Raw genomic sequence first — 27,466 nt, forward strand, 5'->3', positions numbered from 1 at the left:
ATGACATCCAATAACAGAATTGATGCTGTTCTATTAGATTTCATTGGCAGTCATGTAACTTTTGGTATTTACTGTGGCAGCACCTATTGCCTCTGATGCTCTAAGATTCCCACTTGAGTGATGTTAAAAAGACTGTTTAGCAAAAGGAGTTTGGTTGCCACGATGGGATTGATGGTGTCCGGATAAGTGTCAGCTGTAACATTGTCAGGCTGGAGTGAAAGCTGGCAGAAATTTCAGCTATCACAAGACATGGCGTTGTGGATCAAGCTTGCACTGAAACAATACTAAGTTCTGTTTATTTCTGGAGAATAGAAGAATAATGCCAAATCATTGGTCTGTGACCCAGGCTTCTCATCCATATCACACAGCTAATTGTTGCACTGGTACGCATCAATGAGCTGGCTGCACTCGGTGGTACATGGCATGTCCCATAAATGCACTGATAAATTTTAAGATTGTTTAATGCCTGTCTTGCTCACTTTTGCCACATTGAGGCCTTAGTCCCTGTGCTCCCTTCCAGCTTGCCACAGCATCAGGGCCAATACTATTCCTAAAATGACGAGGCCACCACTCTCCTCATTTTCTTTAAATTCATCTGGTTCACTGGGAAATTTATTATAATACTGTGTAACCATTTAAAAATTGAAATTAAAAGCATGTCAGGTACCATAACATCCAGGAATCTGGAAGGTCTTCTAATCTAGCACTACCAAAGTCCCCAGCTTGCCTGAAAAAGTGTTTTACTTTCTCCACTCACTTTCTCTCCCTCATAAATACACATACAACTATTCAGTGAAGGTAGCCATATCATATACACACAGCAATACACCTCTCTCTCTTTTAGCTGAGGTAGCAATATAGTTGCCACATAAAACAAGATAATGGTGATGGTCCCACTGTGTCTATAGCTTATGTAATGCTGTTGATTGGACCTGGACATTACAAATGCAGTAGCCAGTACAGATAGGAGACCATTGATACAATAAGTCCATCATCTCTTGCTTCAGGATGGCTAGTGATATTGTGAAGTATGCCTGACACTCTTGTCATTACCTTTACACTATTCTGCGTTCTAGGAGCTTGAATATGCTGTGGATATCTATGTTCTATGAAAGTCCAAATGACCAGCAGTTTCTTTCCTACTGCTATTAGACTTCTGAACCAATCACCTTTTTCACATCCCTTCCTAGTTATGCTGTCATTTTCTCACACTCTTAAATTTACCTCTCTCAGCTATTCCATTATGTCACTTTAGCATGTCTTTTTGCACTACTTACGACTGAACTATGAACTTTGCAAAATTCTGTTGTTTTGCATTCATTGCTCTGTTTATTGCTGAATTAATATTGTATGTATAACGTTCAGTCTATAAGCTTTACGCCAGTAAGGAATTTCACTGCATCGTGGTGTATAAGACATTAAACTACAAGTTAATCTGAAGGTCTGAGGTGGGGATTTGAGGCCAGATTTTGGCATGTCAGCTCCAAATCTTTACCACCAGAATTAGAATTACATTGACAGCAGTGAGTCTGAAGAATTGAGACTAGCATTCATTGCTCATCTTTAATTGTACTTGAAGTGGTAGTGAACATGGTGAACCACCTATTTGAACCAGGAATGCAAGTGGTGTATAGGGGGCTAATTAAAAGGAATGCTTTGTCTTTTATGTCAAGATTTTTGAGCATTTTTTGAGTTCTTCTCATCAAGGCAGAAGCAGAGGGTGAAAAGGTTGTGGGACATCAAAACAAGTGAACACCTCACTGGAGGACAACAAGCCTCTGAGCTGTTCCAGCAGGCACATATTCATGTGACTTAAATGGGTGAGTTTCTAATCAAAGATAACTTTAGGATGTTGATGGTAGGAGATTCCAAAACAGAAATGTCACTGAACATTAGGGGTAAGTTTGTCCTCCTGGTTGGAGATGGTTGCTGTCTAACACATTTTGTAATGCAAATGTTACCTGCACTGGAATAATGGAATAATGAAAAAAAAACACTAGTTAGGAAATATCTATGACAGGATCTAATTAACATTACAACTCAAAAACCTTTCACAGAAACTGCTAACTGTCATCTAGATCTTGCTACAGACAGGTGGGGCTGCATCATTTTCCTGAAGTATTACGTCAGCAAACATCCTCTTGACAGAAGGAAAAACATTGATAAGCAGCTGAATATGATTGGCATGGAGCATTGCCTTGAGGAGCTCTGTAGTAATGTCTTGGGGTCTGGGATTATTGACCTCTAACAGCCACATCCATCTTTCTTTGTTCAAGTTATAACTCTATCCATTGGAATGTTATCCTCATGGTTCCAATTTATATGAGAACCCCTTGTTGCTGGATGCTGCCTTGATGTCAAGGGCAGAGACTGTCACCAACCTCTAAAATTCAGCTCTTTGGTACACATTGAAAAGGAAGACAAAGTTTTCTGTGTAGATGGGTTTGCCTTTAATTGGCACCACGTTTGCTACAGACGCTGCAGTTTGAAGAGGCTGTTCCTGTGCTGTCCTTATTTATCTTTGGATCTAGGTCCAGAATGAGAAGACAAATGGATTCAAAACTAAGCTCACTGATCAGAATATTGGAAAGCAGTTGCTGCTTGATAACAGTACAGTATTGATGATATCTTTTATTACTTTGCTAATGATTGAGAGTAGTCTGATTTGGTGGTCATATCCAGATTGAACTAGTCCTGCTTTGTACTGAGGGTCAGCCGACCAGTTTCCTAGATGGTTAGATAGATAAACTGAGAGAGGAGCTGGCCAAGGTTGATTAAAAGAGGACATTAGAAGGGAATATGGCAGAATGGCAATGGCAGGAGTTTCTGGGAGCAATTTGGAAGGTGCTGGATAGATACATCCCAATGAGGAACTAGTATTTTAAAGGGAGGATAAGGCAACTGTAACTGACAAGGAAAGTCAAAGTCAGCATAAAAGCAAAAGTGGGGGGCATATAATATAACAAAAGTTAGTGGAGAGCTAGAGGATTGGGAAGCTTTTAAAAACCATCAGAAGGCAACTAAAAAAGCAACAAGGAGAAAAGATTAGATATGAAGGTATGCTAGAAAATAATATAAAAGAGGATACCAAAAGATTCTTCAGATATATAAAGAGTAAAAGAGAGGTGAGAGTGTATGTTAGATTGCTGGAAATTGACGCTGCAGAGGTGGACAAACTTATTAAGTATTTTGTGCCAGTCTTCACTGTGGAACACTCCAGCAGTACACCAGAAATTTAAGAGTGTCAGGGAGCAGAAGTGAGTGTTGTTGCTATTATTAAGGAGAAGATGCTTGAGAAGCTGAAATTCTGAAGGTTGATAAGTCACTTGGACTGGAAAGACTACCCCTCAGAGTTCTGAAAGAGGTAGCTGAAGAATTGTGGAGGAATTAGTAGTGATCTTTCATGAATCACTGGATTCTCGAATGGCTCCTAAAGACTGGAAAATTGCAAACGTTACTTCACCCTTTAAGAAGGGAGGAAGAAAATAAAGGAAATTATAGGCCAGTTAGCCTGACTTCAGTAGTTGGGAAGATGTTGGAGTCCATTATTAAGTATGAGGTCTAGGTGTACTTGAAGGCACATATTAAAATAGGCCAAAGTTATCATGGTTTCCTTAAGGGGAAATTTTGCCTGACAAATCCGTTGTTCTTTGAGCAAATAGCAGGCAGGATAGACAAAGGAGAGTCAGCGGATATTGTTTACTTGGGCTTTCAGAAGTCTCTTGACAAGGTGCTGCACAAGAGGATGCTAAGCAACATAAGAGCCCATACTGTTACAGGAAACATATTAGCATGGAGAGAACGCAAACACGAGGAAATCTGCAGATGCTGGAATTTCAAGCAGCACACATAAAAATTGCTGGTGAATGCAGCAGGCCAGGCAGCATCTATAGGAAGAGGTACAATCGACGTTTCGGGCCGAGACCCTTCGTCAGGACAAAGGGTCTCGGCCCGAAATGTCGACTGTACCTCTTCCTATAGATGCTGCCTGGCCTGCTGTGTTCACCAGCAATTTTTATGTGTGTAGCATGGAGAGAAGATCGGCTGACAGGAAAGGAGGCAAAGAGTGGGAATGAAGGGGGCCTTGATTGGCTGCCGGTGACTCACGATGTTCCGCAGGGGTTGGTGTTGGGACTGCTTCTTTTCACGTTATATGTTAATGATTCAGATGATGGAATTGATGGCTTCGTGGCCAAGTTTGCAGATGATATGAAAATAGGTGGAGGAGCAGATAGTATTGAGGAAACAGGGAGTCTGCAGAAGGACTTAGACAGATTAGGAGAATTGGCAAAGAAAAAGCAGATGGAATATAGTGTAGGGAAGTGTATGGACATGCACTTTAGTAGAAGGACTAAAGGCATAGACTATTTTCTAAACAGGGAGATAATTCTGAAATCAGAGGTGCAATGGGACTTGGGAATCAAAAAATAACTTGCAGCTTGAGTCAGTGGTAAAAAAGGCAAACACAATGTTAGTATTCTTTTTGAGAGGACTAGAGTATAAAAGCAAGGATGTAATCCTGGGACTTTATAAGTTATTGGTCAGACTGCACTTGGAGTATTGTGAGCAATTTTGGACCCCTTATCAAAGTAAAGATGTGCTGGCATTAGAGAGGGTCCAGAGGAGGTTTACAAGAATGATTCTGGGAATGGAAGGGTTAACATATGAAGAGCATTTGATGGTTTCAGCCTGTACTTGCTGGAGTTTAGAAGAATGGGTGATGGGGGCGGGGGGTGAATATCATTGAAACCTATAGAATATTGAAAAGATAGAGTTGATGTGGAGATATTTGGATAGTTGGGTAGGGCACAGCCTCGCAATATAAAAAAAAGTCTCTTTGGAAAAGAGGTGAGGAGGAATTTCTTCAGCCAGAGGGTGGCAAATCTGTGGCATTTATTGTCACAGATTGTTGTGGAGTCCAAGTCATTGGGTATACTTAAAGTAGAGATTGATTGGTGTAGGATTAGTAAAGGCATCAAGAATTACTAGGAAAAGGCAAGAGAATGGTGTTGAGAGGGATAATACATCAGCCATGATGGAATGGCTCAATGGGCCAAATGGCTTAATTCTGCTCCTATATCTAATAGTCTATGGTCTTCATATGATGGAAAACACTTGAATGACAAGTGCAGAGCCACATGAGGGGAGTATAAAACTTGCTGAACATTTGGAAAGCTTTCAATCTATAGAAGAGAATGAATTTCCCTCTCCTTGTGTGCTTCATATGTTGTATGGCTGACTGGAACAACCTGGTGGGTCAGAAATTGACAGTAACCATGATCCACATCTAAACAGTGTGGGCATGTGAGTAGTAGGATTTCTGCTTCTCTATAGAAAAGACAGTAAATTTCTGTAATCACTGACAGAAAACCTTAGCTTCCAGATTTACTGCTCCTTATTCAGATTAACAGGGGCAACAGGTTCTACGAGCCAGGGACCTTCTCCCCACACCTTGGGGATTCCTGTTGGCTGTGCTGGAGGCCCAGCAGGTCCATGACTAAAGCAGTTTCCTTAGTTCAGAAACAGCAAGGTTCATCAGGAAATAGACAGAATTTGCAAAACTACACTGTGCCTTTTCTAATGGGTTCTGCTCCGATCAACTCCCCATTAAACCACAGGCACTGAAAATTTATTTAAATAGCGTGGAGGCAGTATTTACCCCAAAAGCTTGACCTACACTGTGTGGTAGCTGTATGCAAGGAAAACAACCACACTGGAGACATTATAAACACAAAAGATTCTACAGATGCTCCACAGGAAGCATCAACTTTTCATTGCAAACTGCATGGCCTTGTAGTGTGCCTGTTATACATACAAATAACACAGTCAATACAAACACAAGAGATTCTGCAGATGCAGAAAATCTTGAGCACCACACAGAAAATGTTGGAGAAACACAGGAGATTGAGGGTGACCTCAATGAAGTTTATAAAATCATGAGGTGTATGGATAAAGTGGACAGTCAGTCATTTCCCCAGGGCAGGGGAATCCAAAACTAGAAGACACAGATACAAGAGACCTGAGAGGTAACTTCTTTACACAGAAGATAGTGAGTACCTGGGAATACCTGGAATGAGCTGCCAGATGAAATGGTCAAGACAGGTACAACTGCACCAGTTAAGTGGCATTTGGATTGTTGCATGGAGGGGAAGTGCTTGGAGGATTATGGGCTGAACACTGGCAACTGGGACTAGCAGGGAAGGCGTTGTGGTTAGCATAGACTATTTGGGCTGAAGAGCCTGTTTCCATGCTGTTTTACTCTCTGACTCCACAATCTGTATTTGTGTTGGATTAGACAGTTCTGAGGCAAAAGAGAAGACAATGAAAAAGCCCCTGCCGTATTTAATATTAATGATTTTACTTCACACAAAAACTTCAAATATTAAGTAATTTTTACCTTGAGCTCCTCCTTGCTCTGGAAATTATCTAGCAAGTGTTGGTAGTGGTTATCTCCCATTTGTCGAAGCAGGGACAGTAGGCAAGTGACATACTCACCCTAGAGAACCAGAGTAAAGTGCAGCAATCAGTGACTCAGGTAGAGATACAGCACATAGTACATCCATTCAAGTGGGTTAAAATGACTGTATCAGGATGAAGGTGTAAATAAACAGAAATGTACATGCTGCACACCCACTTATAACTAAATAATGTAACAGTGCCATCAAACATCAATTAGGTCAGGAAAGCCAGAAGCCACTGTCATTCTAAACTACAGAGCACTAATGTTTCCTATTCCTTGACTCCAGATCTAACCACTGTAACCTATAAAAATATACAGAAGTTCCTATCAACCTCTGTTTTAAATATACCCAATGACTTGGCTTCTGCAATCCAAATTGCCATAAATGTCCCTTTAAGGATTTATCCCTCAGAATACAAGGACATTTCTTTAGAATAGAGATGAGGAGGAATTTCTTTAGTCAAAAGGGAAAGAGCCTGTGGAATACATTGCCACAACTGGCTGTGGAGGCCAAGTCTCTGGTATATTTGAAGTGGAGGTTAATAGGTTCTTGATTAGTAAGGACTCTAAAGGTTACAGGGAGAAGGCAGCAGAATGGGTTTGAGAGGGATAATAAATCAGCCATGAGAGAATGGCAGGGCAGAGTTGATGGGCTAAAATGCCTTAATTCTACTCTTATGTCTTATGGCCTTCCTATTTGTGAGAGGGAAAGAAAAAAAAAGGAGGGAAATACAGATGATACATTTTCTGCAACTTCAAAACAATAAAGTAGGTGGAACTAATTCAATTTTGCTAATTCTATTTAGTTTGTTTTACTATTTATTTCTGCATAATTCTAAATTTCCCCAGTGGTTTGTTCATCACAAAGCCATCTAGAATTGCTGGAACTAAAACTCAACATCTGTCCTTAGTCAACTGTTGCTAAGCTACTAGTGGGAGAGCTGTAATTGGCTTTAGAAGCCCAAGGTTAAAACTAAGGAACTGGATGATTTTTATGGAAGGTTGAACATTGATTGGATCTGTAGATCCACATTTAGCTTGGTGAGCTTTATGAATCAGTCAACCTATAATTTTTTTAAAAAAAATCTCAAAACATGTTAATTATTCAGCTATCATTTAACACACTTGGCGCCTGAAAGCCAATTACAAATTTAATGGCACAATTCTATGAATTATACTATGAATTAGTCAATCAGTGGTTAGTAATGCACTGCATGATATGGAAATGAGTACTTCATATTCACAATTTTTAGAATGAAGGGGCACTGGCATGAAATCATGCCAACAGGACTTACTAATATGAGACCACCACAGCTTCACTCATTTTACGTAAGGGACAAATGATAATTTGGTGAATAAAGTTTTGAGAAAAAAGCTATAGCAGATCAGGTTGAAATTATTTCCATTACTATTTAATCCTATTGTAAGCTAAAATGTGTAAATTAACTCATTAGATTCCAATCAGATGACAATTTTCCTTTAAGAATTGGAAAGCAATAAACATACCTAAACATGGATGGGAGTACATCAGAAGAGACAGACTATGAAGAGTTGTAAAGATGTGTGTAGGAAGGGAAATCCATGCGTGGATGAGTATTCATAAAAAGGATTGTTAGTTACTAACAGTTATCTCTGCTGTGCACTGTGGGCAGCGCTGTCCTCTTACCGCCTCCGCCATCTGGGACTTATTCATGATAGCAAGCAGGGTCTGTAGAAGGACATCAAGAAGACTCTCGACCATCATTTCGACCTCTTCTGATATTGAGTATTCCTGGATCATACATAATGACATACTTATTGCTACAATAATACGTATAGAAAGAGTATAAAATAATTGTTACAAAATACATGCAGAATTACTATAAAGCATCTGTTCCTAGCAAATTTTCTAGTATTTTAACACGACTATTGTAAAGGGCTTCTGGTCTCTTTACAAAGGGCCATGAAAGAACTGATTTTGTACAGAGGCATCATCTATATTCTCGTTAAATTGAAGTCTGTGTGGCCCTAAAGCTTGATTGGTTATTGATTTCAGTCTTGGACACAACTTGTACAGTAATTCTATTACAAAAATTAATTTGAATTGTCTGCTGTTGAATTGACTTTAAAGAGGAAAAAGCAACATTCACACAACAGTTTTTACATCTTTGTGTCTGGTGGGTGGAGGAGAAAGAACATGTTTTGCTGTTGTTTTGTTCTGTTCTGTTGTTTTTGCTGCTGCTTGAGTTGTTCTGCTGAACTTGGTGGGCAGAGTATGTTGATGTTGGAGTGTGTGGTGACACTTGTGGGCTGCCTCAGAAACATTACATGTCACTGTATTTCGATGTACAATGTGATAAATAAATCTGAATCTGATATATTCTGTTACAATTAACTTTATCATAATGAGATCTTACACGTACTCATACTTTAGTACTGCTGTAAAGTGCCATGAAATATTTTACAGTGTTAAAGGCAATACAAAAATATTGCTAAACAGGATAAGTAACTAAGGTTTAAATGGAGCTTGCTTTATTGCTCTGTATAAAACAGTAGACCAGAAAAAAATATATAAGACCAATCCAGGGCTTATGGTCATAAAGTGAAAGGTGACAATTGATTGAGACTAGTATGTTGCACAGGTTTCAATTGAGTACCTTTGTCTTAAATAGAATTAAGTTTCCTTCAGCGTTGTTGCAGTGCTGATGATTTGCATACTTTAAGTAATGAATATTTCATTGCTCTCCTGCACATGGGAGAAAGGCATTAAGGGATGAGAAGGCAAGCAACGTGCTGCAGAGATACCACTCTTTATCTTATTCCCGCCCATGGTATTCATGTAGGTCATTCTGTTTCAGGTCAATAGCAATCCCAAGAGTAGTAGTGAGGTGCCAAGGAAATGTTTGTGACTTTTTTTGCTGGAAATGGTGACTGGCTTAATGTCACATTTTAGGTCAAACACGTATATTGTATAGGTTCTTGTGAAGCCCAATGCTCACTGCTTCATTACTGAAGGGACAATGAATGAAGCTCTAAGAATGATGAATTTCATTCTGTACTTCCCTCTGCAACTGGATTGTCGACTACCTCCTTAGAAGACCATAGTCAGTACGGATCAGTAATAACATCTCCTCCTCGCTGAAAATTAACACTGGCACACCTCAAAGATGTGTTTAGCCGACTCTACACTCATGACTGTGTAGCTAAGTACAGCTCAAATGTCTGTTACTTCATAGATGACACCACAGTTGTTGGTAAAATGGCAATAAGGATGTGTATAGGAGTGAGATAGACAAAATAATGCAATCACGAAGAAAGCACACGAGAGACTTTTATATTACGAGTTTGAGGAAATTTGATATGTTACCACAAACTCTTGCAAGTTTCTATTGGTGTACTGAAAGTATTCTGAGTGGTTGCATCACAGCCTGTTATGGAGCTCCAATACACAGAAGCACAAGAGGCTCCAGAGGTTTGTAGACTTGGCCAGCTCCATCACGGGCACAACCCTCCCCACCATCGATGACATCATTAAGGACCCTATTAAGGATTTTGAATGGACAATGAACCAATGAACATAACTGCATACCAATGCCAACAGAGTGGACTTAGGGTGTGTCTTGTATCAGGATCAGGGCACAGGGTTGAAACCTGTTGCGTTTGTCAGCCGGAGTCTGTCACCCTCTGAAAAAAACTATCCCATGCACAAGTTGGAGTTCCTGGCATTGAAATGGGCTGTGATGGATAAGTTGAGTGACTACCTCTATGATGCCAAGTTTGAGGTGAGGATGGACAACTCCTAACTTGTATCCTGACCTCGGCGAAATTGGATGCCACAGGCCATTGGTGGTTGGCAGCCTTGTCTACCTGTGATTTCAGCCTGAAGTACCGGCTGGGAAGCAGGAACATTGATGCTGATGATTTGTTCTGATGTGTGACTGAAGGGCTGGACAGGGACGAAGAATGGAAGAGCATTCCTACCCCGAGAGTGAAAGCCTTCTGCCAGTTTTCCATCATGGTGAAGGCAGAGGAAAGGCAAGGGCAGGATCGAGTGGTAGATCAATTGGGAGTTTCTGATGGTGCCACACCACAAGCTTACTGTAACCTGACTGCTCTGAAGACAAACGAGTTGCCGGAATTGAGTTCTGGGGAAGTGGCAGCTGCTCAGCGAGATGACCTGGGCATTGGTACCATTTGGTCAGCAGTCAAAAAGGGAAACGTGGCCCAAGCGGAGAAGACAAAACACGCTGTGGTGCCTCCATTTCTGAGAGAATAGCCCAGATTGGAGTTGAGGAACCAGATCCTACACGGGTCACGTCGCCTCCGGACCGGCCACAGTGTTCCCAGCTGGCTCTGCCTGAGAAGTGTCGGAGGATTGTGTTGAAGTCACTTCATGATGACTTTGGCCATTTGGAGATTGAAAAAAACTTAAGGATTGCTCAGAGTTTGTTTTTACTGGCCTCCGAATGAAGCCGGAGGTCGAAGAGTACTGCAGATCACGTATTCACTGCATATGGAGGAAGATGTTGCCTACGAGGGCCGCTCTGCTATCTCATTTGCAGAGTGTGGGGCACCTTTACCTGGTGTGTATGGATTTTCTGTCAATGGAGCCAGATGCCAGCAACATGTGGTCATTATGGATCACTACACTAGATATGCGCAAGCTTTCCCTACCAAGGATTAGAGGGTGTCCACCATAGTCAAAGTGTTATTGGAGAAGTATTTCATTTACAATGAGCTCCCCAGATGGATACATAGCAACCAGGAATGAGATTTCGAGAGTAGACTCATACATGAGTTACTGAGCATGCTTGGAGTTGCGAAGTCGAGGACTTCTCCATATCATCTGCAGGGTGATTCCCAGCCTAAGAGGTTTAATTGGACCTCGCTAGACATGTTAGGAACCTTGGAAATCAACAAGAAGAACAAGTGGAGTTGACATATTGGACATCTGGTTCACTGTTACAACTGTACATGAAATTAAGCTACCGAGTACTTTCCATATTATCTGATGTTTGGGTGTGAGGTGAGGTTGCCCATCGACCTTTGTTTTGAGACTGGCAAGGAACACCTACCACCGAAGACTTGTCTTAAGTATGTGTCTGAAATGAGAAGGGAGCTGAAAAAAGCTTATGAATTAGCTGAGGTCATGGTTGCCAAGCAGAATCAAGGAAATAAGAGGAGGTATGATCAAAAGGTTAGGTTCTCCCAACTCATGTCGGGAGAATGAGTCCTCATAAGGAACCTGGGGCTATCTGGGAAGCATAAGTTGGCTGACCACTGGGTGGCTACGCCCTATATAGTGGAGAGTCAGATGCCGAATGTACCAGTTTTCTGGGTGAAACCAGAGGATGGGAATGGGGCTGTCAAGATTCTTCATCAGAACCACCTTCTCCCTCTGGGACAAGAGGTGCGACATATGCTAGTGATATTGCACAAGATTTTGATTCTGACCTCCAACAGGCAGTGCCTCTGGAAGATGCAACCATCACCAATCGTGACATGTGCTCTTTTCATTACCATCATTGGAGAGGAGGTACATGAGCCACAGGAGCCTGAAGACCCACATTCAATGATTCAGGAACAGCTTCGCCTCCTCCAGCATCAGATTTCTGAATGGTCCATATAACTCATTATTCCTTTTTTTGCACTATTTATTTTGTAATTTATAGTACCTTTACATCTTTTTACTGTACTTTTGCTGCAAAACAACAAATTTTATATCATATAAAACAGATAATAAATGTGATTCTGATACAGTAAACAACCCTACAGTTAACTTTACAATTAAGCAGATAGTTCAAGAGCACTTCCATGAGGCACTTTGGAAATAATAGCCACTATAACAAATGTGGGCAGCATCTTGTTTGTCAACTATCAAATCCAACATCCTGGGAGTTTCCTGTAACCTAATTTTTATCAGGGATTCATTGTAAGTTAGAGAATTGAGAAGCTTTTCAAAAACAACAATAGTCAACTAAAAAGCCATAAGGGGAGAAAAGATAAAATATGAAGGTAAGTTAGCCAATAATATCAAGGAATATATCAAAATTTGTTTAGATACACAAGGAGTAAAACAGAGGCGAGGGTGGATATTGAACCCCTGAAAAATGATGCTGGAGAGGTAGTAATGGGGCGACAAAGCAATGGTGGATGAACTGAATAAGTATTTTGCTTAAGATAAGATCCCAGGATATTACCAGAAAGGTACAAGAATGGATAGAAGATTATCTGACTGGCACGGGGCAAAGAGTGGGAATAAAGTGGGCCTTTTAAGGTTGGCTGTTAGTGATTAGTGGTGTTCTGCAGGGGTTGGCGCTGGGACCACTTCTTTTCTATATGTTAATAATTTGGATTATGGAATAGTTAGCTTGTTTGTGGGGTTGTTCGCCAAGCCTCGAGGTTAGGTTGCAAATGTTTCATCACCAGTCGAAGTGACATCATCAATGTGCAACTGAGTGTTGCTTCTGCGGGGTGCTTGTGTTTATATCGGTCCGACTTGTTGTTCTGATTAGTTGGCTGTCGCGCTGGCCGCTAGTCTCTGCTAGGTCCCAGCAAGATGGATAGCTGAGTGACCTCCGCTGACCTGGTTTCGGTCGTTGTGCACATGGTTCCTTGGATATCTGTGGCTCACCTATTGGCCCCAATCCCGCAGATGCATAGATTCATAAATTGCATCCAGGTCAATATGCTTGTTAATAGTCTTCCACTGAGAACCAAGCTTCTAAGAATTCTTTCGATTTCTTGTTTTATGCTTCTGCCAGGAATTTTGTAGGCTCCCAGGTGAACTTCTGTCCTTCTTGGTCTTCACATACTGGGAGGGGTGACAGGGGATTGTGTCTTCTTATGGCTAGCTGATGTTCATTTAGTCTCGTGAATAGTTTTCTCCCTGTCTGTCCTACATAGTATTTGGAGTAGACTCTACATTGAATTTCATATATCACGTTTATTCTCTCTGTGGGTTGTTGGACTTCTGGGTCTCGAGATGAATGTTCTGATGGTTGTGCTGGGTTTATTTGTCACCATTATTCCAGGCTGTTGGAGTGGTCTTGTCGTCATTTCGGAAATATTCCTGATGTATCACAGGATTAGGCTTTTTCTTGTCTGTTCAGTAGGAATTAAAAGGTTGTTTCTCCGGATGAGACACCTTATAAAGTTTTTGAGATAGCCATTGTGTGTGAATATTTTGAAAAGCTAATTTTCTTCTTTTTTCTTGAGGTCCGCACTACTGCAGTGTGTTTCCACTGGGTTGATAACTTTTGTGGCAGATGATACAAAGACAGGTGGAGGGCCAGGCAGTGTTGAAGAAGCAGGGAGTCTGCAGAAGGAACTAGACAGATTAAGAGAAGGGCAAAGTGGCAGATAATGTAAGGAAAGTGTATGTTCATGCACTTTGGTAGAAGAAACAAAGGCGTAGACTATTTTCTGAATGCTGAGCAATTTCAAAAATCAAAGGTGCAAAGGGACTTGGGAGTCCTCGTGCAGGATTCCCTAAAGGCCAACTTGAAGGTTGAGTTCTTGTGAAGAAGGCAAATACAATGTTAGCTTTCATTTTGAGCACTAGAAAATAAGATCAATGGTGTAATACTGTGACTTTATAAGGCATCGGTCAGACTGTACGTGGGAGTATTGTGAAGCACTTTTGAGCCCCTTACCTAAGAAGGGATGTGCTGGCGTTGGAGAGGATCCATAGGAGGTTCATGAGAATGATTCTAGGAGTGAACGGGTTAACTTATGAGAAGTGTTTGACTCTGGGCTTGCACTTACTAGAGTTTAGAAGAATGAGGGGGATCTCACTGAAACCTATCGATCGGCCTAGATAGAGCGGATGAGGGGAGGAGCAGGGGGTACAGCTTCGGAATGGGTGGACTCTGTGGAATTCATTGCTACAGATAGCTGTGGAGGCTAAGTCATTGAATATATTCAAAGCAGAGGTTGATAGGTTCTTGACTAGTCAGAGCATCAAAAGTTATGGGGAGCAGGCAGAGGAATGGGGTTGAAAGGGATAATAAATCAGCCATGATAAAATGGCGGAGCAAACCTGATGGGTTGAATGGCCTAATTCTGCTCTTAATATAGTCTTGCGTTATAAGACCATCTAATGCTGGGTTAACAATTACTCTCACTTCTCCTTTAGTATCAGCTCATGTATTCATGTCATCACAATCTACACTCTGAATCCTAACCTGCACAGGTCATTACCCATCACCCTTTTGTTCCCTGACTGATTATGTCGATCAGTCTGGCAGTGCAAAATTAAAAAATTGTGTCCCATTTTCAAATCTATCCATAGCCTTATCTTTCTACAAGTTCCATCAACTTTCTTCCTTTTCCTCCGAGGTAATTCCTTCGGGTTGAAGTTGAGTTGCTTCCACATCACTTCTGTGGGTTCTGAGGTGGCTGGTGAGGCCATGATCACATCCGTAGTCTCTGCCATGGTAAGGCAGGAGTGGCCTATTGGCATGTGAGGTCAGGTATAAAGAAGCCAGTGTACTACTTCCAGTTTTTGCTGGGCTTCCATGTACTTCCGATGAAGATGGGAAATTCTCACTACCTTCATGGATGCTCCTTTCCCATTTTGATTGATTACAGCTGAGGGATTTTAACAAACTGGTGATGATGTTACAATTTTTCAAGGCGCCTTTGACAATATTCTTGAACTATTTCCTCTTTCTTCCTGGCAACCTCTTTAGAACACAATGCCTCTCAGTTATATGAACAATGTGACCTACCTGTCAGAGTTAGTTGAGGATAATTGGAGGCTGAATACTGAGGGTGTGGGCCTGGCAGTGAAATTTTTTCTTGCTCCTATCCTGCTTGTATTCAACCTTCCAAGACTTCTGACTCAATCCAGTCTGGCAAGTTGTGCATTAATGATTGTTATCGTTCTACTAAAACTGTAATTCTCTTCCTAAACCTCCCAATCACTGTACCACTCTCTCTCCTTTAAGCTATTGCATACAAGCTAATTGTTCCACTGTATCAAATGCAGGTATTTAAACGTCAACTATTGCTGTCCTTCATTGAGGTCAGTAACTAACCAATTTAAGTAGAATTTTAACTGATCACTGGCAAGGCAGTTAGAGCAATATTTATATAAAATGTTTGCTGTTGTGAGGAACAGCCAAAAATAAGAGTTAATTTTAAACCTCATAAAAAGATACAGAAAGGTAAATTCAGAGGCATGTTTTAAGGAGATTCTTAAAGGAGGAAAGAAGTGTGTAGAAACAGGAAGATTGAGGTAAATTAGGCTTCCAAAGGAACAAGTGCCAATACAAAGGTGTCACTCTAGGATGTGTCCCTCGGGACACAAGGATGTCGCTGTAGAACAGAGTTGAGGAGGAATTTCTTCAGCCAGAGGATTTTGAATCTGTGGATCTGATTGCCACAGACAGCTGCACGAAGACCTAGTCATTGGGTATATTTAAAGCAGAGGCTGATTAGTTCTTGATTAATAAGGGTGTCAAAGGTTACTGAGAGAAGGCAAGAGATAGGGGTTAAGAGGGAAAACAAATCAGTCATGATGGAAACTCTGAGTAGACTCAGTATGCCAAATGACCTAATTCAAAACACACAATATGCTGTATGAACTCAGCCGGTCAGGCAGCATCTGTGGAAATGAATAGATAGGCGACGTTCACGGCTGAGACCCTTCTTCAGAAGACTTCCTTTTCTTGTGTTTATGAAAGACTGTTCGTATGTCTCATGGTCTTAATACAGCAGTGATTAATACTGGGTTTCATCAAAAAGCCAGAATTAGCTTTAAATAGTTACAATATCTTAAAAATAATAGGGCCGAAGAAAAATACAGATGAAGAAAAAATGATAAACTGAAAAGAAGGATGAGAACTTTAAAACTGAGATGCTGCTTATCCAACAGCCAAAGTAGATTTTCATGCAGAAGGATAATGGTGAACAGGATCATTGAGTGATGTCAAGTTTATGGACAGGAGAAAGCAGGAGGCCAACTAGAAGTACACTGGAAAATTCTAAAGGTAGCAAAGCCATGACCAAAATTAAAACAGAAAACGATGTACATACAGGGCAGGTCAGGCAGCATCTGTAGAGAGAAAGAAATTGAGTTAAGGTTTTGGGTCAATGAAAAGGCAACATCTGTAGAATGAGTTTATTTCTCTTTCTACAGATGTTGTCTGTCCTGAATATTCCCAACTCTTACTGTTTTCTTTTCTAATATTCACATTTGGAATATTGTGTTTCTGTGTAAAAATATGGAGAAGTTTTTAGTAGCAGTTGAACTGAGGTAATGTTATAAACTCAATGGCACAGTTTTATGGTCCAAACTTCAGCTCAAATTTGAAACCATCGAAGAACTGCCTGATTTAGGTTCAGTGAAGTGCCAAAGAGGGATGGAAATAATGATAATGGAATCAAGTTTGGGAAAGGACTAAATGGCAAGTTAAGAGTATTTTTGAAATGAGAGATTGAAAGGTGAAAGCATTCCATGGGAACTGGGTATCCTTGTACATAAATAATTGAAGGCTACCAAGCAGGCACAGCAAACAATCAGAAAGGCAATGATTTGTTTGTCTCTATTTAGCAAAGAATTTAAGTACAAGAGAAGAGATATCTTGCTTAAATGATGCAGGGGTCTATCAAGGATCAACTTTATTCACCACATACATTTACATGGATTAGGCATTTGCTGTGGTGTGTTGGTCAGGGTGTGGTATGCAACACAAAACAGCAACGTTCAATTATTATAAAGAATAAAGTATATAAAAAGCTAATACAGTTAAAGGTTAAAGGACAAATATGTAATAAAGTGTGCATAAATAAATAAAAGCCAGCAAGTATTTACAATGTAAACATTATAAAAAGTTGTTAAAGTGTCTACAATGCAATGCAGTGATGGAAATAATGTGGTGGTGGGGGGTGGGGCTAACTACTGTAGAATAGTTGATCAGATTAACTCTCTGGTGGAAGATATTTTTAACATGGCGTAAAGTTTTTGTTTTAATTGTCCAACAGCACTTACCCAGAAGGAAGATTTAGGAAAAGGCGAATGGAGGGATACGGACATTGTGTAGGCTAAAGGAATTAGTTTAGTTAGCTTTTTAATTACCAGCTTAACTAGTTCAGCATAACATCATAGGCCAGAAGGCCTATTCCTGTGCTGTACAGTTCTATGGTCCAGTATAAAATGTGCACCTGGTGGCTTTAGACTCAAACACATGTACAATAATGGATTTGAATGGTATACTCTACTGCAGGGTGGGTAGTGTCCACAATGCCTGTTTCTTTGTTCTGGACACATACAGGTCCTGCAGTGATGGTAGACTGCAGCCTACCTGTGACCTGAGAGTTCACTGTAGTTTTCATATGTTGTGAGAGAGCATTCCACACCAAACCAGTTTGCAGCTGGAATATTGTGGCTAATCTCCCTGAGTAAGGATGTAATTGTGATACAGGGAATGCAACAAAGGTTCACCAGACTGACTTCTAGTATGAGGACATGGTTCTGTGTGAAGAAATTAAATAGGCTTGGCCTAAACTCCCTGGAGCTTGGAATGACAAGAAGGGATCTCATTGAATTACACTCGGGTCTTCAGGGCTTGACAAGATAGATGCTGGAATGTTACACACTGGCTGGGATATCGAGAACTAAGGATCATAAACTTAAAATGAAGGGCCATTCAGGAATGAGATGAGAATAAATGACTTCATTCAGAGGGTTTCTCTATCCAAGGGGGTGGTGGAGCATAGTCACTGAGTATATTCAAGAGAGTTTGGTATATTTTGGGTGTTAGGGAAGGTGGGGTTAGCACAGGAATGTGAAATTGAGGTAAAAGATTAGTAATTCCCTCACTGAATGGAAGAGCAAATGTAAAGGGATAAATATCCTACTCTGACTTCTATTCCTTATGTTCTTGCATTCAAAGGTCATGGATTTAGTTTAATATTCAGCTAGAAATGCATCTTGTCCATCTAGTACTGGATAATGGACTAACAGTGTTGTCCACTTAGAAGCAGTTATGGGGCAGTAATAGTGGTGAAATAAAGATGATAGCAATCTGCAGCTGGTAGCTGATGTAACATTTACGGATGATGCTGCGGAAAGGAATGGCAATTGGTAGATCCTTGGGGGAACATTAGAAGTAAAGGTATTGGATAGCATGGCAACATGGCAGTTTGCACAATCACCTTAAGGGCCAGCAATGAATGATTAGGGATTAATTTCCGCCATTGTCTGTAAGGAGTTTGTATGTTCTCACTGTGACCCTGTGGGTTTCCTCTGGACGTTTTGATTTCTTCCCATATTTCAAAGCTGTATGGGTTAGGATTATTAAGTTGTGAGCATGCTATGTTGGTGCCTGAAGGGTGGCAATATTTGTTGGCAGCCCCCCGTACAATCCTTGCTGACTTGACTTGTTGCAAACAATGCATTCCACTGTATGTTTAGATGTACATGTGATAAATTAAGCCATCTTATCTTAGAGGTATAGATGTGGGAATGAAAGCTTTTGCACATGGTTCTCCAGCTATGGCTGAAAGATGGGAATCAGATGACTGATGCTTCTCCCAGTTAGTTAGAGTTGAGATTTGTTGGAGGAAGATGGTGCCAAAAGTGGATGGCAGCCTGAGAAGGACAATAGGGGTCAGGCAGATTTAAGGTCACCCAGCCATTATAGCATGTCCAGAGATTCAGTTGGAGAGATTTAAAGAGGAGATTTGAGATAAATTTCTATACAGTAGCGCAATGGGGAGAGCTGTTCCCTCACAATATCAGTGACTCAGGCGCAATCTGACTTCCTGTGCTGTTTGTTTTAGGTCTGAATGTTCTCCCACATGGGTATCTCTATGTGCTCCAGTTTCCTCCACCATGTCAAAGAAGCACTGGATGCTAGGTTAATTTGGTATTGAATGCACAGATAACATACTGGCTTAATATAATAATCCTGATGAGAACTGTGTAAAATAAAACTGCCACTACTACGTTCCTGCAGTAGAGTATACCATTCAAATCCATTATTGTACATGTGTATGAGTCTAAAGCCACCAGGTGCACATTTTATACCAGGCCATAGAACTGTACAGCACAGGAATAGGCTTTTTAACTCATGATGCTGTGCTGAACTAGATAAACTGGTAATTAAAAGTCTAACTAAACTAATTTCTTTTGCCCATATCCCTCCATATAATGCACATTCATGTGCCTAGAGTCTCCTAAACCCCTCCATCATATTTGCCTCCATCACCATCCCTTGCAGTAGATTTCAGGCATACACCACTCTCTGTGTTTTTAACAAAAAAACTTGCCCCACACATCTTTGTTGAACTTACTGAAATGCATGTCCTCAGGAGTTAGTTACTTTGATGCTGGGAAAAATATACCAGCTGTCTACACTATTTACACCTCTCTTGATCTTATGAACTTATCAGATTTTCCCTTAGTTGCTGCTGCTCCAGAGAAAACAACCCAAGTTTGTTCAACCTTTTGTTGTAACATGTAATTTCTATTTGAGGTAGGATCCTTGTAGACCTCCCCTGCTCCCTTTCAGATTGGCAAAAACAATGCCTCGGTACTAGAAGAGGGAAATATGCCTGGTATCTTGTCTAATAATGTAGGATGGAAAGCCTCCACATCCTTCCCATAATGGGGTGATCAGAACTGAAGGTAATACTCCATCTGGCCATAACCACAGATTTATAAAGCTGCAACACAATTTTTGACTCAGTCTCTCAACTAAAAAAGGCAAACACTCTATACATCTTCCTTACCACTCTATCAACCTGTGCAGCTACTTTCAGGGATTTATGGACTTGAACCCTAGAATATATTGTTATGGAACTTGCCGTGAAATTTGTACTGTTCCTTTACAATTTGATCGCCTCACAGTTGACTGGAGCAAGCTTCATCTACAATTTCTCTGACCATAAAGTAATTTATCTGTATCCTGTTGAATCTTCTATGCTATTAATTATGCAAGGAATCTTTCTATCATTTGCAAACATCCATGCTTTCATCATATCATAAGACTCAGGTATATATTATACCGAGACTCAGTAATTCTTAGTTAGTATTTATTAATTAATTTTATATCTTTAGAGATACTCAGGGTTACAGGCCCTGCCACCCATGTGACAAATTAACCTACTAATCTGTACGTCTTTGGAGTGTGGTTGGAAACCGGAGAACCCAGAGGAAACCCATACAGAGAGAACATACAAACCCTTGCAGATGGCAGCGGGAATTAAACCCAGACCACTGGTGCTGTAATAGTGTTGTGCTAACCGCTGCACTACCTTGCCGCATATACACTAGTACTTACTCTGCCTTGTTACGTGTTGAGGTATCACTCCAGAGATTTGAAAACAGACGTTTAGCCTGGCACACAAATGAAATATTGTGAGGGAGTAATGTATTGTCTTTTGGTTGAGATGCCAAAATTAAGGTCCCTCCAGATTGACAAAATCGATGTCATAGTCCTAGAAGGGGGAGATTTGCCTGGTACCTAATACTTAATCCCTCAATCCATGTCACTAAAATGGATTCAAAGGCCATTAGTACATTACTGTTTGTCAGAAGCTGCAGTGTGCATATTAGCTCCATTTTTTAGTTCAATAGTGATATCACTTCAAAAGTACTAACAGTAAATAGTGCTTCCAAATACTCCAGAAATCCACAAATGGCATTTTATATGTGGAGGGGAGGTCTTCTCACTTTTTATTTATATTCCTATGGGAGTGAATTAGCTTTATTGCCACTTAAGTTTACAAAGAGGATGTTTTTTGCTAGTTTAGATTTGGTGCCATTTTGAAGTAAGTCAGCCTGTAAACTGATTCCTAAGCTTGCAATGGATGTACAGGTTTCTGACAAAAAACATTCTGGGCAGCACAATAGTGTAGTGGTTAGCACACGCTTTAGAGTACCAGCAACCAGTGTTCCATTCCTGCTGCTGCTTGTAAGGAGTTTGTACGCTCTCCCCATGACCACATGGGCTTCCTCTGGGTGCTCCGGTTTCCTCCCACAGTCCAAAGACATAGCAGTTGGTAGGTTAATTTGTCATTGTAAATTGTCCCATAATTAGGCTAGGGAAAGATCAGGGGTTGTTGCACAGCACAGCGTGGCTTGAAGGGCCGTAGGGCCCTATTCTGCGCAGTACCCCAATAAATAAATAAACAAACAAACAAACATTGAAGCATTTTGCATTGCTACTGTAAGGTGACTGTAATGAGTTATTTTTGGAAAGGAACCAAAATGGAATATAAGTGGCGGGGGGCGGGGGGGGGGGGCGAAGAAAAGGGTCATTCCAAGCCGAGGAACCATATTACCCCAGGAATACTCCTTCAAGGTAAAACAGTAATCTACCTCACATTTTTTCTTCCAATATTTTGAGGAAACCAAACGCAGACTGGATGACTGCCCTTCAGAGCCCCCTTGTTCAATCCACAGAGGTGATCCTGAGCTTCTTATTGCCACCTCACTCCCACTCTGACCTATCTATCGGCTCCTGTGCTGTTATAATGAGGATCAATACCCCACTGCCATCTCTGCAGCGTGTAGGACAGAGGCATACCAGGGAGCTGGTCTTCATGATGGAAAAGATGCTGCTGAGGATCCCAGAGCAAATGAGCAGCTCCTTCTGCTGCCGCAGGTGCAGGTGAATATGATGGAGAACGACGGGCAGCAGGATTCGACGGGAGTCTGTGAAAAGAGGAAAAGCTGTACTGAGCCATACTTCTACAGTGTATATCTTCAACACTTCTGTTCCCCACTCCTGTGATATGATCACATCATTTGTGAGAACGTGGTCACAGGGTTTTCAATTCTCATTTGGTGAACCCATTTTCAGAAATACAAACATAAAATTTAAAATATTATCGATCCAAGAACTGCAGAAGTTGAATAAATAGTAATAAACATATACAACAACCAGTGAAACAGTGCTACTTAATGTTAATACTAACGATAAAGTTGTTTATGCAAGGATAGATTTTTAGTCTTAGATTGACTGCAAAAGTTTGTGAAATAAGTTATTTTGTACACAATGATGCTGACAATTCTTTGATTTAACTGTGAGTGATGAAAATTCACACTCAGATTAAATCCGCATGATTAAATAGTAGAATATGAAAACCCGTGTTCATACTTGGATCCCAAAAGCCACTCAGCTGATATGTACTGTGCACTTCATAACATAATCAGTTGTCTACTTCTGATTTCCAGCCCTTACCTGGATATGAGAAGAGATGGCTATCCACAGTCCGTGCGATGGATTGCAGCTTGACTATGTCCATTGACTGACCAATGTGTACTGTGCTGGGCATGCTGCCCAATGTTCCTCTCACAAACTCTGCCACTTCCTGCACTGTAAACATTTGCAGTAGCTCATCAAAGATTGCAGGGAAGGAGTTGAGAAGAGCCGCCTACAATGAAACCACAGCTTGGTTCATCAATGTCCAATCTATAGCACTACTATCAGAGTAAATTAAATAAAGCCCGGGATAACATAGCAAGGTAACGATCCAAATCTCTATTATTTTAATTTCCAGAAAGATTATCAGCAACAAAACATATTTATCTGGGTGTAACCAGAAAGGAAATTGCTCAATCATCTAAAAACAAAACAGTTAAGTCAATATGGAAACTAGATTAGCCTGTGGATAAAGGAGATACTATCATTCTTTATTTCTGGAAAGGGAATAATTTTACTTCACTAGTTTTGGTGAAAGATATTAGTTATGGAATGGAATTTGTGTCTAATCATCAGTGTAACAATAGAATTGGAAACTATTAAGATTCTCAACTCTGCTCAAATGTGCCTCAATGATAATTGCAAAGAGTTGTATTAACCCATTGTTGGTGATGTTGCTGGCTACCCTGTGGCCTGAATGAGATTGAAAGTATAGACAGATTCATCCAGTGCATTAGAAATTCTACAGAACCAGTCAGTTCAATTTCATTTTATCTGAGAACCTTGAAATCAACAAGAACATTAATAAGAGATGAAAGCACAGCATCCCCTGTCTGCACTGCTACTTTTAAGGCTGACATGGATGTTTATTACCATTGGGCTTGTTCCTGTCATGCTGTGATACTGCTTTGGGCTCAGCTCCTAAGGATATGTTGCAAGTTATTGAATTAACCTGGGTGAAGACGAGGGTCTCAGAACTTCTGCTATCCAAACTCAGGACAAAGCGGATGGACTGAAAGAGTTCCTGAATGCTGGTACGAAACTGTTCCTCCTCGATCCCACCTGTTGCTCTTGAATACAAGATCCGTGACTGCACAATAAACTTGAACAAATACTCCAAGGCCTAGGGAGAAAGAGTATACAGGTTCTTAGACTACTTAACTCATCAATCCAAACTGATACTGTATTTTTCACATCAGACACAACATTTTAAAGTTGGCCTGTATGTCAGAAAATACACATTCCAAAAGATATACTGTATGTCATGCAGTAACCTTGTGAATACAATATCGATTCAGAATCTCTGATCAAATCTTACCACAAAGAGTGCTGCCACAAGAAAGAACCATCAAGAACCCCCACTATTCAGCCCATGCTCTCTTCTCGTTACCGGCATTGGGAAGGAAGTACAGGAGCCTTGGGTCCCAAACCACCAGGTTCAGGAAAAGTTATTATTCTTCTATCATCTGCTTGAATTTGAGACATAGTGAAACTTCTATCACTGAGTCTTTTTTATTTGGCTATTTTCTTACCACATTATTCTGGACTGAGAAGAGTAATGCATTTAATGGTTCAACTGCAATAATCTCATTTATTAATTTGGATATTGCAAAATTAAGTGACTAAACATTGTCACACATTACAAGCATACTTTACTGGGGAAATCCCAAAGTTGCTATTAATGATTCAGCAGACTGCTGCTATTTACAATTTTTTCCAATGGAATTAAGGGAAACACTAGAAACACTAGAACTGATGGGAATCTAAGCTGTTCCTTCTTCAGAATTCCCCAAAAATCTTATAATCTGTTACATAAAATTTAACTAAGATATCAATTACATACAAACCATAATTCCTGCTTTTTCAACTATTTGATCATAAAAAAGTAATTGTACATTAGTATTGAAATGTATTTCAAAATATAGGGGCTTTTAACATTTTATATTTTTATAGAAAATTATTTTAGTTCCCACTTCTAATTATATGGGAATGCGTCAATCTTTGTTGAGGAATCTTCTTGCTACTACCATCAGGCAGGAGATTGAGGAGCCTTATGTCCCACCACTTGTGAGTTATGTTCCGGCTGGACTTAGTCCTTAAACTGCTGGAGAACAGTGCAGAAAGAACAGGTGTTGTTTTCTCCCGGTAGGGATTAGTTTTTAGTTCCAAGTGCTCCTGCCACGTTTTGTCATCCTGCAACCTTATCCTTCAATCTCTTTGAGTTATGGAGGACAGCATGTGTATAAATGCCTCTCTCCAGCAGACCTCATCATGATCATCATGACTCCAATATTTTTAATATTCTTTAAAGTTTCTTAATTGTATATGTGACTTTTTTTGTGTTCTATCGCTGAGCAGCAGTGAACCATCTGATTGGCCTATTAGAGTTCTCTTCGAGAACTAGTTAACTCGATCAGCATTTCTGATCTGGCTATTGTTCACGATTGCACTCAATAAAAAAAAGGTTCAGAGACAGTTATTATTTGACATCAGTGAGCTCCCGAACCAGCATGGATAACATTGCTCACTTCAACCCTGAACTGATTCCACAACTTACAGGCTCACTTTTAAGGACTTTACAACTCATGTTTTCAGTGTTTATCTATTTAGTTATTGATACAATTTTTTTCTTTTGTACAGTAGTTGTTTGTCAGTCTTTATTTATGTAGTTGTTCATAAATTCTATTGTATTTCTTTATTTTCCTGTAAATGTCTGCAATAAAATGAATTCCAAGATAGTACATGGTGACATATATATACAGTACTGCAATGAAATAATGAAATAAAAAGTTCTTAAATATCGAAAAATTACCATGAAAAGCAGTAAACAGTAAAAAATGAAATGAAATCAAAATTTGGTGTCACAACACTTTGCCTTTAAAACTGCATCATTTCTCATTATGCAGTTTTATAAGAAAATCAGCTGGTAGGTTGTTCTAAGCATCTTGGAAAACTTGCCACAGTTTTTTCTGCAGACTTTGGCTGTCTTGCTTGCTTCCGTCTCTCTAGGTTATTCGAGACAGCCTCGATGATGTTGAGATCAGGCCACTGTGGAACCATACCATCCGAAACCATATTAAAAATCAAGAGTGCCTAAGACTTTTGCACGGTACTATACTTTGATAATGAATTTACTTTGATTTTGACTTGAGTTCTATAATGCATTTGCGGAATTATTAGTTGAAGAACAATGGGTCAAATGCTGAAATCTGGGATCACACTGTGTAGTTCTTATTCTACCAGCACATACACAATCAGCCAAACAGCCCCCTTCTCTGTTGTAACCTTCCTCTGATCAAAAATTAGTTATTCAGACTATTTGATAAGTAGCAGAAATCTATTGAACTGCTGAAGGATAGCAGCAGTGGTAGGAAGATATAGCCATAGAAATTGTGAAGAGGAATAAATATTGTTGTTTCAGCACCGAATACAAATTCTGAGCCATGGTGCTTATCAAAAATGAAACTGCAGAGGTGTTAGTAAATAAAGTGTCCCACAGGGTTTGTTTTTCACAGGCTTGAGATTGGAAAGCTTGTAATTGGATTTTAATGTATCTCAAGTAATTTCCCCAATGGATTGTTAGCAAACGACAGAAGAAAAAAGCAAGCAAAAATACTCTCACACAGCAGGCAGCATGAAATTAGTGCCATTTCAATTAGAAATAAAGGAAGTATACTACAGAATTATGTAATGAGAAATTGTGATGATCCATGAGTTAAAGCGGAAATACATAACATAATCCAGTAGAGGCATTGCGATTAGAAACCTGCTGATTTAGATGGGGAGGCGAGGGAATTGTATACATAGAATGAAATTAAGCTTTAGGAATGCATTAATTGTGTGTTAAATCTTTAACATGAGATAACATTTTAACTATATAGTTATGGAATTCTGTTTTCTTCACCAGCACTTATTTGTAGAAGATGAAACATGACATATGGAGAACTATAGAGGAAACATCAGAGTTAACTAATTCAAGGAAAACCTTCCTATAAGAAAGCAAAATATAGTTCTGTGAGAAAGACCACAACCACAGTCGTTTGTATAGTGCAAAAATCAGAAAGGAGTCCTGTGTTTCAAAGGAATAATACTTATTTTTCCCAATGAATATTGGAATCTAATCTTATTTACCATAATGAATGAGTAACAAAGTCAAAATCAAAAAATTTACAGATCTTGCAAGTGTAAAATAAAAAAAAATACTGGAAATACTGAGCAGGTCAGCTTTGATCTGTGGGGTTGCAAATGCCCAGATGAAAAATGAGGTGCTCAAACTTGTGTCCAGCCTATAGTCTCCTTTACTGTTATGATGAGGCAATATAAACTTGAGAACCAACACTTCATCTTCCACCTGGGCATGCTGCAGCCTTCTGAAACCATGTTGAATTCTACGGCTTTCTCTCTCACTCTGTATTAGGCATCCATCTGTAATATTAGCTCAGCATTTTGTTTCTTTTTTTGTTCTCCTGCCAGCCATATCTTCCTGCTCTGCATTCCACAACCTTTATATTCTTTTATCTATGTTCTCACTCTCTAACTTCTCCCATCGAATTATTGACCAGATAATATTGTTTACAGCTACAGTAATTTCCATGGTCAACTGGTTTTACCTTATCAGAGATACGCCACTTCCAAACTGTCCGTGCAGCTTAAAAGCTTATATCTCCTTTCCATTCCATTTCTAAAACGTTAATTCTGTTTTTATTCCCACTGATGCACCCTGACCTGCGATTTATTTCCAAAGATATTGTTTTTATTTCAGAAAGACGGCTTGACTTTATTAAGCATAGTAATGGCATCTTCCAGTTTACAGTGGGGAGCAAAGGGAGTGCGGTGCTAGAAAATAGTTCATTTTATGATTTTCTGTAAT

The 27,466-nt window shown here is 40.0% G+C and overlaps 1 protein-coding gene across 1 annotated transcript in view; it reads right to left on the reverse strand.

Moving 5' to 3' along the window:
* Positions 1–27,466, reverse strand: part of dock3 (dedicator of cytokinesis 3) — a 946,041-nt gene that overhangs the window by 173,940 nt on the left and 744,635 nt on the right. Inside the window, exons 23-27 of the mRNA XM_072280136.1 lie at positions 23,549–23,719; positions 22,636–22,828; positions 21,979–22,106; positions 8,085–8,231; positions 6,398–6,496 (exon numbers count right to left, since the gene is read on the reverse strand). Coding sequence (XP_072136237.1) covers positions 6,398–6,496; positions 8,085–8,231; positions 21,979–22,106; positions 22,636–22,828; positions 23,549–23,719 — 738 coding nt within the window. The remainder of the gene's footprint in view (positions 1–6,397; positions 6,497–8,084; positions 8,232–21,978; positions 22,107–22,635; positions 22,829–23,548; positions 23,720–27,466) is intronic.

The sequence above is a fragment of the Mobula birostris genome, chromosome 16 (genome assembly GCF_030028105.1).
Source record: "Mobula birostris isolate sMobBir1 chromosome 16, sMobBir1.hap1, whole genome shotgun sequence".
In the NCBI taxonomy this organism is placed as follows: domain Eukaryota; kingdom Metazoa; phylum Chordata; class Chondrichthyes; order Myliobatiformes; family Myliobatidae; genus Mobula; species Mobula birostris.